The following is a 13,519-nucleotide window of genomic DNA, read 5'->3' on the forward strand; positions in this document are numbered from 1 at the left end:
GTTTTGTTTTGTTTTTTTGTTTTTTCTAGATCAGCTGGCTCATTAAGCTTTCAACAGTTATTGTATTTGATCCAGCTGGATCTCAGGGTAAAAAGAGGCGACATCTCAAAAGCACTGAAGCCAGCCTGCAAAGATGCAGAATAGAGAGGAAAAAAAAACACCAACAGAAAACCCAAACTAAAGCAAACTCACAGAGTTCGACAGCTACTAAGGCAACTTTTGCCAAATACAATATAAGCCCATGTATATTGCAACACAACTATATATTAATTTAATAAAATACACAATATAGCTTTTGTACACATAACAATTTGGCTCAAATGCACAGAAATTGCAGTGAAATCAATAAAAATATGTCAGTTTTTTGATGTAAACACATCTAAATTGGATACATTTACACATATAATGATATTATGTATAGTGATAATGTGAAGGGACATTTTCTTGTTTGTTTATATTTTCGGATACTTGTCTTTCGAAACAATGGCAGTGTCCTTTGCAGTTCTTTGAGTTAACACCCCCGCCGCTCTGGACCTTAACTCGAGGACACATTTTTGCTGAGATTCCTCATTTCTTTTTTTCCTTAAAAAATGTATAAATATTTTGTTAATATTTGGACACTATACATGGAATTCATACATATAGTCATCTATATAATCATATAGATATCATCTTTTCACAGTTGAGGAAAAATGTCCCTTTTTATACAACTCGTGATTGCCTTGGTAAGGCATAGTCACACACATGATAATTCACTGTACACAAGGGACTGAAAGCTGATGATGTTTCATGTATAAGACAATTACACAGATGGCCAGTGGTGTGAAAGCATCAGTGTGTATGTGTGTCAGTTTTTGTGTGTGTGTGTGTGTCAGTGCGTGTGTCAGCACGTGTATGCGCAGAGTGTAGTGCACATGTGTAAAATTGGTGCGCGCGGCTACACCGACCAGCAACATGAATGCTTAAATAGGAGGCGTGAGACAGACACAACTTACACATGTGGCTACAAATGACAGGTGGAACATGGTTACACTGTTAATAATTCTCCTTCAGCGTAGCATTTAAGCCCCCCCCCCCACCCCCCCCACACACACACCTAACTGCGATTCCTTAACCAACCCCTTGCGAACACACCCCTGATTAACCAGTCTGTTCATGTTCAGTTACAGGATCCATCACACAATAAACACATTTATTAAAGTCAGAAATGATAAGGTTGTTTTGTGTACTTCCATCTTTCACCATCCCGGGTAGATTAGAATTTGTTTCTCTGCTTCCACGTCGATTGTCGTGTCTGACCATGACTAGTCCTTTTTTGTTCAGTTTCTATGGCCATCACACAAAACAGAAATCCACCTACACACACTTAGATATGTAGGATTTCATGAGAGACCATGAACGACACACTTATGAGCTGGTGGGCACTTAGATAATAGCTTGCGAGGTGCCAGAGGCATAAGCCTCTGCGATTTGCTTAAGAATCCAAAACAAAATGCGTTTATAAATTCAGCAGAATTCAGATGTTTGTTAGCCAGTTCTTTCATGTTGGTCGGGATCTTAGCCCCAAAACTGGTGCCAAGTAATAAGTGTTCCCATTGTCCATCCACAGTTGGTACTTCAACAACAAATGCAGTGAAAAGAGCTCCTATCATAAGAGCCATTTAACCTTTTTGATTTGTTTTGGTGACAGTGACAGTTTTGGCATGAGAGTTTTTGGAATAGCATCATATTCCTCTCTCTGCCTCCCCTCTTCTTTTTGTTACAGTCCTCTGTGTCACTTCCTGAGTGTGCCGGTGGCCTCACTTCCTCTGCAGTCCTGCAATAATTTGTCGATGTCTCTCACCACCTGGTCAGCGTCCATTCTGTCGCGGCTTCCATCGGGCTCCACCTGCTCCAGGACACACTCCATTTCACCTGCTGCCTCTTGGCTGATCCTGGAGCGGGCCTCTGCGAGCACCTTGGCCACTGGGTCTGAGGGAGGCAGGGGTGGGTAGACCCCCTGGTCTCTGGTTTGTTTGGTCGGTGACAGGTACTGACCATCAGGAGGCCCGTAGTGGCCAGAGCAGGTAGCAGGAGGAGGTTTACCTTCAGCCCCATCGGCTGGGCTTTTGACTGAGGAGCAGGGGGACATGGTGGAGCACACTTTGGTAGGACTGCTAGAGGCTGAGGGTACCTCTTGGAGCAGTGGACTGAGGGCACGTTTCGCCTTCAAGTAGGGCTTGACGTTGGCGACCAGGATGGTGTGGTCACGCCTCTCTTTCCCAAAAGTACAGAACGTCTTCTTCCCATTGGGGTTGACGGTCTCGTAGGTCTCTGCCTCGGGCACCGTCTCCATCCCCGCTGGCACAAACATATTGTTGCGGTAGTCGACACCCTCTGCCTGGTTTCCTCCAGCGGGAAACTGGGGCATCCAGCAGCGGTCAGAATGACCCAGTACTCGGCACTCCTCTGTACAATTCACGCAGTCCTCATCTGCAGAGACAAACAAAGGGAGGGGATGGCAGGGGAAGAAAAAGTCACATTTGTGTCAGTAGTGGGCAGAGAGAGTGAAACCACACAAGGTGAGGGTAACAGAATCAGAGCACTAGTCTGAAACTGTACAAAGAGCCCAAAGTAAAGGAAGTAGAGCCAAGCCTGATGAAATTATGAATAACAGGAAGAGGCAGCTAAACATGTCTCATTCCAAGAACTGTAAATGCACACACACACACACACACACACACACACACACACCTTTCCAAGGACTGGGGGGACACCTGCTAACATTTTCCAAAGCTCTGATGAAGGGGATGGCAGAGCATACAGAAGGGACGGGGAGGGAGCAAGAGAAAAACAACAACAGTTGAGGTTTGGCAAAGGCATAGTGGCGTTATCATAAATTCATGTCAGTGGGCTTTGAAGCCCTCCCTAGACAGAGAGACTGTGCCAAATGGCTTGTGCTTCTTCCCCGTGTGTTTGCGCCTGTTTATTTGTGTGCTCCTTGTTGTTGTTGTGTGTGCATGCATGTGTGTACAACTGCAAGTGTGTGTCTGTGTGTGTGTGTGTGTGTGTGTGTGTTCCCCTCTTTCATCTCTATTCAGAGGGATGCACACTCTGGCTGATTATGGGGGTGTTCATGCCTGTGTCAAACAGATCCAGAACTTGGTTAAAAAAATAAAAATATTATTAATAAAATAAAGAGAGGAGCACATTTCTCTTCCCCTGCGTGTGGAGGGGGGGGAAATAGAGAGGGTAAAAAAAAAGGGCATCTGTTGTCCCGTAAATGGAATTTTTCCATTGGCTGGGTGGGATGAAACCAAGGGGAGCCACAGACAGGACTATACAAATGAAATTGGTACATGTAGTTCCTTGTTTTTCATCCACACATCTGACAGAGTAATATACAATAAGTCGACACATTTCATTATGCTGCCTCGACAGGCCTCCATCAATCATTCCATTAGTTTAGGGGAGTGTAAACTTGACAAGCTACATGTTAGAAAAACCACAGAATGCAACAGCATTCGCTGCACTCCAGTAAAACGTAAAAAGCTTACTTTCACTTACAGGCTTCCAAATGAATGCAGCTCAGGCCAATGAACATATCATTTTCAAGATATGCAATGCATCTTAAAAACAATGTTTGTGGAGACAAACGCTGCAGAAAAACAACACACTCTTAATTTTCTTGCAGCGATGCAGTTGTTCGCCAAAATACGCTATTTTGAAAGAAACAAATGCGGCAGAAGTCAAGATGCTCTCTTTGTTACCAAGAATCTGTTGGGTCCATTAATGGTGGCTTGATTTCGGACATTGCTGATGTTTGTATTGGCCAGTCAAAGTGGCAAAAGCCCAAGAGGCATAAAGCAATATCTGAACTTAAATCAGTCACAGATTGAACAATTTAATTCTCTTAAAACATAATAGAGCTTCTTGCCATTTTTCACCACCCCTGCTGAATGGTAATGGTTCAAACCTTGATTCCTCGTGATGAGTTGCTGTCCTTGCATATCGAGAGTGATAGCTTTTTTAGTGGAATGTATCTGCATTTGAAAAAAATAAAAATCAGTCTTCTGATCTTTTGCTTCTGCCTTCTTCTTCTCTTCTAAAATGTCCCCAAATCGTACATAGTGCAACTTTAAAAGACTTCAAAGGCTCTACAGCTTTTCTGCTATTATTCTCAGCTAAATGTGAGAAGACAACATTACTGGTAGGAGCCGTAGAGCCGCCCCATCGATTCCATTACGGCATGCGTGGACCTTTACGGCGCAGTGAAAGTGCAGCTGTAAAGACCACAAACTTGGGACTAACACAATCTTTTTCGTCGACGCAAATGAGCAGACAGAGTGGACGTGCTTGAGTGCACTTGGCGAGGCCGTCTTCTCTGTGTTGCGGGTCAGCAGCCTTGATTCCTAAGAGACTGCCCTCCTAAGCTGTAGAGATGAGCTTAATACTTGACAAATGTTTGAAGAAGCCAAACAGCGCTGGCAGAGAGACCCTGACATTTCCCATGTCAAGGCAGCCAGCTGAAGAGGAAATAAGGTGAGCTGGAAGAGCGGAGGCTGCACCAGTTTGAGATGGACTCCATTTAAGCGAATGCATGCACACTCACCGAGAAGCATTCACGCGCGCGTGTTTATGCGAGAGTGATTCCAGATTTGAGTAAGAAAATACAAACAACATGTCAAAGCGCAAAAGAGCGATGATACGGTCGAAAGCTTGTACATACATAATACAAACCCGAATGCGCTTTTCTGACCAGAACACCCTATTACTGCAATCCATCACCGGGCAGCGGAATATAGAACTGTACGTGGAACTGGGCTTAACAGCTGGACGACCACTGCCAGTCGCACACACCGGGCTCGCACGCACTCCAGACACACACAATTAACTCGGCCCCTGCGATGTCTTCATGCTCTCAGAGGTGATTGTCCATTCGCCGTGTGCATATTAAAGCATAAATAATCCATGCAGACATATTTCCCTCTATTTAGTTGGAGGAAAACCTCTGATAGATTATTCATGTCTCAGTCGCACGTTCAACCTTGAGGCGTTCTCCTCATATCTATGGCTAACAATATGACATATGAGAGCAAGGGTGACATTCATCTCCCTCCCTTCCTCCCTCCCTCCCCCTCTGTCTCACTGCCTCTACCTCTCCCTTTCTCTCTCTCTCTCTCTCTCTGTGCCTCTCCCTCCACCAGCTCTGTGGGATGGGCAACAGAAGCCTCCACCAAGGACACATTTGCCTGCGATGATTTGGCTACCAGGTGCGTGCTCGTCCACCGCATCTCCAGTTTCTCTCTCCGAGCTGAATTACACTGAGAGCGAGTCGTGCAATTATGTGTCACGATTTGATCCAGCTCTCGGTCGGCAATTTGAAGTTGCACAACGGTGAACCAGAGCAAATCCGCATACAGTAAACCATCACGCAGAGAGTCCAACTGGTCACTTTAGTGCAAGATCACTGCCTGAAATTCCAAGCACTTGCTGCAAAATGACAAACATCAAGATAGCTACAACCTCAAGATGCCAATCTGTGTTTACAGTAGGTAACGCTGTGTTATTTATCTTTTGGTGTCCACTTTCTTATCGTGTTTCCAATCTCGGACACTGATATTGTACAGCCCAAGAAAAACGAGCCCTTAAATCTCATCTTACATAATGCTGCATCCTAGAATCACGCTGGCCCTGAGCCAAATGGAAACAAATGAAAAAGACGCTGAGATGATATGCGGCATGAATTTTATATTATTCAGTATGAAGCATAAGAGGAAAAAAAAAAAAACATCTTGGACATCAAGAAGGAGATTAAAAATTGAGCTCCGTTTGCAAGTGAAGTGTCACCGAAACTCTGATGGAATCGTCAGGAGGCAGGCGCCGTTGATGTTTGTATCTTTGCAGCCCCTTTGTAGACACTTGACCTGAATCGCTGATTGAAATCAGATATTTATTACACCTCTGTTGCCGACAAAAAAAAAGTTTAATTAACTTCACGCACTCTTTTGTACTTGTGGATGCTTTCTTAACATCGAGCAGCCGGTGCTATCTTACTACCTTTGGCAGGGTTAATTGCCTTGCTTTAGGGCAGAATAGCCAGACTGGGTAACAATGAGTTAGATAGGACAGCTATGTAGCTGCCAGTTATCTTTACTGCTAAGAGCACATGAAACAGATATAAAAAGTAGCAAAAGCTGCCCCAGGAAAGTCTCTTGAGCAGTAACAAAACAAGGACACACAGTGTCATGGAAATTGTTAGCAATTCAGAAAAAAAAACCTTAAATAAGAAACATCATTTTTTTTTTTTTTTTTTAAATGAAGCAAATGATCCTGGTTCACTGCTTTATTTGTCAACATCAGATATCGCAGTGCCTCGTTACAGCGGCCGGGGCGAGATAGGCTGCTGGAAGTGAAGGAGAGATGAATGAAGGATTTGTTAATTACTTTCTGAACCGGCGAGGTGCCTTATCTAAAATGTAAAAATCAGTGGCTACATGTATCTCTTTAAAGTGACTGGAACATTTTTAGAGGCCGATTCTCGCTGAATAAATTATGAATAATTTGAATGAATAATCTCAATAATGAATTCCATTTAAAAAAAAAAAAAAAAAAAAAAAGCAAGAGTGGAGCAGTTGAAACAGCGCAAGATGACCTCACGAGCTATTCAGAAGGAGGCGAGGGGGGGTGGGGACAAAAGTGGACTACATGTATTGTGCATTGGATGAATTTATACCTGTAACTTAAAGGTGCACTGTAGTTCCGGTGAAGAGATTTTAATCTGAAGAGAAAGACCTTTTGGGCTTTTGAATATTTTATGCCTGAAAAAACTGAATAAACAAACAAATATACACGATTTTCATACTTGCCTTACTTGCCATTTATATTTGGTGGACCCCGCCCCCTTTGTAGCTCAAAACAATGTTTCTGGGGAGGTATGAGATATGTTAAATATCGAAATACCAAATTTGAGTTTTTTTCTCCAAATCTACATTTACCAGACACTTTTGTCCAAGGCGGTTACAGAAATTCATACATACATTCATGGCAATGGCTGCCATGCAAGGTGCCGGCCAGCACATCAAGAGCAGTGTGGGGTTCAGGAATTGACCAAGGACACTTCGACATGCAGACCAGGGGAATCGAACCAGTGACCTTCCGAATACAAGACGCTGGCTCTACCCCTGATCCACAGCCACTCTACATAGTGCCCAAACCAAAAAAGGCTTGTAATTCATGTGCAACAGAAAGACACGATAAAGATTTTTTTTTTTTTATGTGCGTAGTATGCACGCTGTGCGGTTACTACAGATTCACAAGAACAGGGAGCTATTATCGCTATCTCATTTTTCAACCTTGCATTTCTCTAATACCTCTTGAGCACCACGCTGAAGCAAATGCAATGGGAAAAACACACAACAAAGAATCAAGGTTGGCGGGGCAAACCCATACAGACACACACGCCCACCTATACACACACACAATATCCACTATCACTACTCCACTCGAGATGATTCACAACACAGCGTTCGCTGTAAAATGTCAAGACGGAACGACGTTGATATTAAAAAACTTCAATAACCCAAAGGGGTCAGAAATAAGCACTGGAGGAAAAAAAAAAAAAAGGAATCCTTAATACAGTGCTACACCACGCGGACTACTAAATTGCTGTGTTCTTCTGTCATTTAGGTTGTAATCATATATAAACAGCCACATTTTATCACCGTCTCATATCATGAGAGTTATCAGCTGCATGAAAACCTCCCGCAGCCGTTTCAGCATAGCAGCAACGGTGAAGGTGCTTCTTCCACTGAACCGTAAAACACCTCTCATCCCTTTCCAAATGCTAAAAAAAAAAAAAACTCCCCTCTGTTTTCCTTCCAGAAAAAGTCCTTTACTAAATTAACACTTAATTAATGAGGACAAGGGGCCACTTTAAGTAACACACAGGTGGGCCGGAACGCGCGGGGGGGTGGGGGGGGGGGCACTCTCCCTCAACACACACTGTAAGAGAAAGGAATCGGCCTCCAACCCCACAGTGTTGTTGTTTTTTTGTTTTTTTTCCCCCTCTCCACCCTCCTCTCCTGGATTTAATTTTTCAAACTTTTGGGTTGGAAGCTTCCCCATATGGCGCGTGAAGAATGTGCACCTAAACCTGTGAGTGTAAAAGTGTGGCTTGTTTATCAGTGTGTGTCATAAAGCATGGTGTGATTTCCCTAAACACCCCCTTTCTCCCTCCAGACGCCTGCCCCCCTGGCCCTACATGCCCATCCCTCCTCGCTTTATTACCCAGCCCTGTGATTAATGTCCCTCTGTCATAGTCTGTGGTTCCCGGGGAGAGAGGGAGGGAGCGAAGCAAGGAGAGAGAGAGAGAGAGAGAGAGAGAGGTACATGCAGGCCACTGCTTGCAAAGCAGGCTGAATACAGGACCAAACCCGTAGCGCGACAGAGTGTTCCTGAAGTCAGAAAAAAACAAAGGTGCGGGAAAGTAAAGAAGCTACACACACACACACACACATAACAATTTAGCATCCGTCGTGGCGGCGGTGGATCATCTTCCCGTTATACACACCTGGGCAGTCATTAAGACGGCTTTACGAGCTACCGATAGAGCCTCTGAGGTTGGAGAATGATCCGGGATAATGTGTCTAGGTGTGTGTTTGTGAGTCGAGGTTGTGTTGCGGCAAACATTCCCCCCAACCCACCCGAGGTGGACAGGAGGAATGGCAGCTGACAAATTGCGCAGAGCATCTGTGACAGACCATGACTGCACCTGTTCACCTGAGGGAGCTCGCAGTGTGTGTTTATGAGGTGCATGTGTGTGTGTGTTATTGTGTTTTTTGATCTCCTCGCCTACTGCTATCTGGCCCAGCTGACCCCCCCTCCCCCTCCCCTCCTCCCCTCCTCTCCCCTCCCCTCCGCACACTCCCAGCCAATCAGGGCGACTAAATATTTGAACTGCACAGATGAGAGAGTCTCCACTCCGACTGAGCCGAATGTTTAGTAAATATCTCGTGACTTCTCAGGTTGCCAGTCGACCAAACAGCAGCAGTCAGAGGAGAGAGAATTTCAAACTTTGGGTCTGGGTGAACAGATTGTGCTTTGGACATTTAAGATTTGGTCAATTTTCTAAGGGTTTAGACATTACTTGGTAGACTGGAAGGCCAGTTTTTCCTGGGGCTATACACAAAATAACTATCAGTGGATGCAGCGTTCCCTGTTGTGGTAGATCCAAAGCTTACTACTTTTTCAATATGTGGATTTTCTTTTTTCTTCTTTTTTTTTCATGAAAGAGCTGCTGTTCTCTTACAAAACATATTGACACTGCTTTGAAGTCGTCTTCTTTTTGTTTTGTTTTTTTTGTTTGTTTTTTATCATAAAACAGACCCCAACAAATCAAAACATTATACTTTCTCATCACTTCAGATGTGGAGCACGCTAGTTTATTTCCCTTTATCCTCACACCATGTTGTTGTGGTGAAATGAGAGCATCACTCGAGTGTATTACTGCATCTGATATTGTTATGATTCTAAAACAGAGCTGCGCTGGGAAAACAGGCTGTTCCCTGCAGTTGGCCGGCCTTGTCTGTTTTGTCAACATCATTCCGAGAGGTGGCGATTAAGTCGTATTTCCATCAGGTTGCTGTCTAGGTGTGTTCAATATAGTTTTGCTGTGGGACCTGCGTTTCACACTGGCCAGCAGCCCTGCGCGAAAATCTATCAACAGCAGCAAAAGGTGCCCATAGTGTGATTTAAAATGTTAATAAAATGTTTTTTTATGCCTCCTGGTAAGGCTCTTCATCCACTGCAGCCCACATATCATCTATTTCGGTGGTGCTGCTGTATCCACATTAAAATGGTTTCATGATATGATTTGGTAAACTGTTGTTAAGCTCACGTTTTATTTTAATTTAAAGATCTACCGGGAGTGTGGTCGTGTGTTGAGGGAATAGGTCTGGATTGTCCTGTGCAGCGGGTAGCCAGGCACAATGAGAAGGATACTTCTCTCCAGTGTAATAGCTTTTATCACAGTGGGAGGCACGGAAATACTGATGCATGGCAGGAAATGCTTGGCAGCCGCGGTGGGGGTGCCTGGTGGCTGGCGATGCCGAGACTGAATCAAGGACATATATCTCAGGATCAAACACGTCCTCTCTTCAGGCATTCCCTCACAAGCGGCAGGACCCTCCGTCAGCTAATGCCTGGCTAAGTTGTTCAAAGAACACCCCGAGGAGAGAGTATTTATGCACAAGAGAGAGAGGGAAAAAAAACCTGAGGAGGAGGAGGAGGAGGAGGAGGAGGAAGAGGAGCATAAGCTCATATTCAAACAAAAACAAACACAGAGAGCCTAATCAATGATGAGCAAGCAGGGCTGTGTGCTGTGGGTGGCGAGAACGGCCAGTGGGTTGAAGAGATGAGGGGCTCCTGGACAGCCAGATTGATGTTCTCAAATAGTGCTCTCCCTTTAACACAAAGCAGCGATGAGGGCCATAAAATGCACAATGTGGTCCTTATAAATACAAATTTGTCTACAAGTGACCTACCTGGTTATGTAAAAGGGTGTGTGTGTGTGTGTATGTGTGTGTGTCTGCATAAGTGTGTGTGTTTGTCTGAACAGAGCAGAATGGACCGTGCCTTGCTACTCTCTGCCTGTCTGCAGCGTGAGCGGGCATCGATTGTTTTTTTTACGACAGGTTCTAGACTTCTCATTCGCAGCTGGGCCTTGCGCTGCCTGCCATAATCTCAATCATCAAAGGTCTCCGTGAACTTTAATTGTGAACAAAGGCCAGCCGTGAGTTGAGTGTGAAACTCGAGACACCAGTCTTGTTATCTGTTGACAATCCAGTGAGAAAGAAGGACCTCAACAAACGGGTTTCCAACAGAAATGAGGAACCTACCATGGGAACCTATCAGAGGCTAAAAACGCGCTGAGGTCGGGCAAACTGATGTTTATCTGTAACCGCACCCGTCATGTGTGACAACACTCTTGGGAAGATTCCCACTGTGGTGTCTGACCAGCCTGTTCAATCAGGTCGCAAGTGTTCTTCATTGAGGTGTTTTCACTGCGAGGGACAAAGAAGAGAGGAAGAAAAACTACCATCGGAGGAAAGGCTATTTTTTTGTGATATTTCTTTGGCTGGGCATGCAGCGGCTCGGAGCATTCTCAAGCTCACGGCGGTCAGAGGTAGCCCATAAATATTGCAGGGGCAGCCGTGGAAGATCTTTGCTTGAGCCAATCAAAAGACCTGAGCCTCCGTTCCGACCTGTGACTTAAGATGTTGTATAATTCACATTTCCGCCGGCTAAAGCTCACTCCTCAACTCCTCTTTCTCTAACTCCTTAAGTGTTCTAATGGTGGAGCAATTCAGCAGAGCAGCCACAGGCAAGCCATTACATATACAGTGGATGTCTGAGTGGAGCAGCTCCCGCTGTCATCAAGCTATTTATACCTATACATCAAACAATTAACATGAAACGGCTCGAAGCTGGAGGAAAATACATATCAATAACATTACAATTACACAGTATACTGTAATCTATTCATATCAGTCTGAAAGTATAGATGCCAACAATACAACCGTACCATATCTATATACCAAATACTGTTTTTGCATAAAGGCTGCTGTTAGTGATATACATTTACTAAAATAAGCACTGAATACCTCTAAACCCCAACAGTAATCCCTGTTACAGAGTGTTTTGTCAGTAAGCCATTTTTATGGTGGTTTGTGTGCCTTTTGTGCTGAAGGTGTGCAGGTCAATGCTGATCGAGATACTGTATGGCAGTTTTAACACTAAAGATCCTCAATACAAACAAAGTTACTTTGCTGTAAATAAAACATTTGTCAGTGTCCTCATCAGTGAACAGACAGACTATGGTGTCCCTTACTATGAAATAAATTAAAAAGGGTGCACACTGCAATCACATGCACCATTGCATACAAAACCAGATATACAACCCAAAACCTGTACACATATGAATGTTAGAAGAACATTGAATGTTGTAAGAACTGGCCTTCTACTCAAATATTGCACATAACTTGAGGAGAACAGCAGACAAAAAAACCCCAAAAAAAACAGCCTGCTGTGCAGCCTACTTTCAGAAATGGGATTAGGTTTTTTTCTCCCCTGTTAGGGGTTGTCTGAGGCCGACACGTTAGCAAGGAAGGAACAAAGAGAGACAGAAAGCCACAGGTCAATGGTATCTTGCTACCTTTACCTGGAGAGAGACATGGAGGGTGGCACAAAGGGTGGCAAGGAGACAAGAAGGGGACTTATTAGAAGATGAGGCGAGAAGCGTGGTGAATCAGTGGCTAATCCTCCGTTTCCTCTAAGCCTGTGTAATTAGGACATGGGGGATTGCACCGTGACAGGGGATGCTTCTGGACCGCCTTGCTTTTTCTCCTCTCTTTTGTTTATTTCTTCCCTCTTTTGCCTGGGTTTATGGTGGTTTGTCATCTAAATATAGCGCGCTCGTGTGTGACTTGACTTTATTGTGTGTGCATTGCGGCGTGTTCACTCATCGGCAACGTAAACAGACGCAGCGTGCCCGTGCCATATTACATTTCCCCCCACCTCCACGTACTGTTTTTTTTTTTTTTTTCTTGGTGAAACGTGAGAGCACTCTCTTTTTTGCTGCTCTGGACGCTGCGTGACACCTTTAAATTGAATTTTGTCACATTTTATGGGAACCAAATGGGCTGTTTGCTATCAGACTCCCTCCAAACCCCACGCGCACACAACAATACACCGCGTTCGAGGGGTGCCTGTAACTGAAAAGCCTGAGGAGACAGAGCACAGTGTGGACCAGACACGAGACCAGAGACCAGAAAGGCTGATCAGCATCCTTCTGCCTGTTAATAGCCTTAATCTACTTTCTTCCCCCAGTAGACGGTAAGGAAAGTTGCCTTGGCCCATTTAGAAAGATACCGAGCGCGAGAAATAAAGTGAGAAAGCGAGTGAGGAAAGGAAAGACATAGAGAGAGAAACGAGAGGGGGGGAGGGGTGCAGCGAATTAAAAAAAATTAAGCCGAGTGAATCTATGACTCACCAGCTCATTACAGAAATCCTGTTTCTATCCAAGGAGAAAACAGGTTTAAAGTACCCTATTAAAGAAAGAATGGAGGGTAACCTTTTGTTGCTAATTCACGGAGGGTCGCCTTTTGAAGCGCTTCAATCCAACACATTTCTACGTTTTTTTAACCGTGCTCCTTTAATGATGCTGCTCGCACAAACATTCCACATTTTTGAGGGGATCTCCTGTCGAACCGATGGGATTTGGCGCCTAAGACGGGGCGCGGTGGCCCTGTTCCGATAACCGTCCTGAAACAACGAGGATTAAACCCATTAAGCATTGCGGAGGCTTCACTCAGACAATCCATACAATAACGAGATCGACCAGACATCATACAATCCCGTCACATTTGCTGAATTAAATCGCTTTCTTTTATTGTCGGCCCCTCTCTCTCTCTCTCTCTCTCTCTCTCTCTCTCTCTCTCTCTCTCTCTGTTTGTCACTCTCTTTTGAACAAAGGGATTTG

At 44.5% G+C, this 13,519-nt stretch overlaps 1 protein-coding gene across 3 annotated transcripts in view; it reads right to left on the reverse strand.

Annotated features, from left to right (window-relative positions):
* Nucleotides 1–1,163: 1,163 nt before the first annotated feature.
* Nucleotides 1,164–13,519, reverse strand: part of pcdh17 (protocadherin 17) — a 53,847-nt gene continuing 41,491 nt past the window's right edge. For all 3 annotated transcript variants that reach the window (XM_037095953.1, XM_037095952.1, XM_037095951.1), the window contains exon 5: nt 1,164–2,472. In XM_037095953.1, the coding sequence (XP_036951848.1) occupies nt 1,775–2,472 (698 nt within the window). In that variant the 3' untranslated portion in view covers nt 1,164–1,774. The remainder of the gene's footprint in view (nt 2,473–13,519) is intronic.

This window comes from Acanthopagrus latus, chromosome 4 (genome assembly GCF_904848185.1).
Source record: "Acanthopagrus latus isolate v.2019 chromosome 4, fAcaLat1.1, whole genome shotgun sequence".
NCBI classification, from domain to species: Eukaryota; Metazoa; Chordata; class Actinopteri; order Spariformes; family Sparidae; genus Acanthopagrus; species Acanthopagrus latus.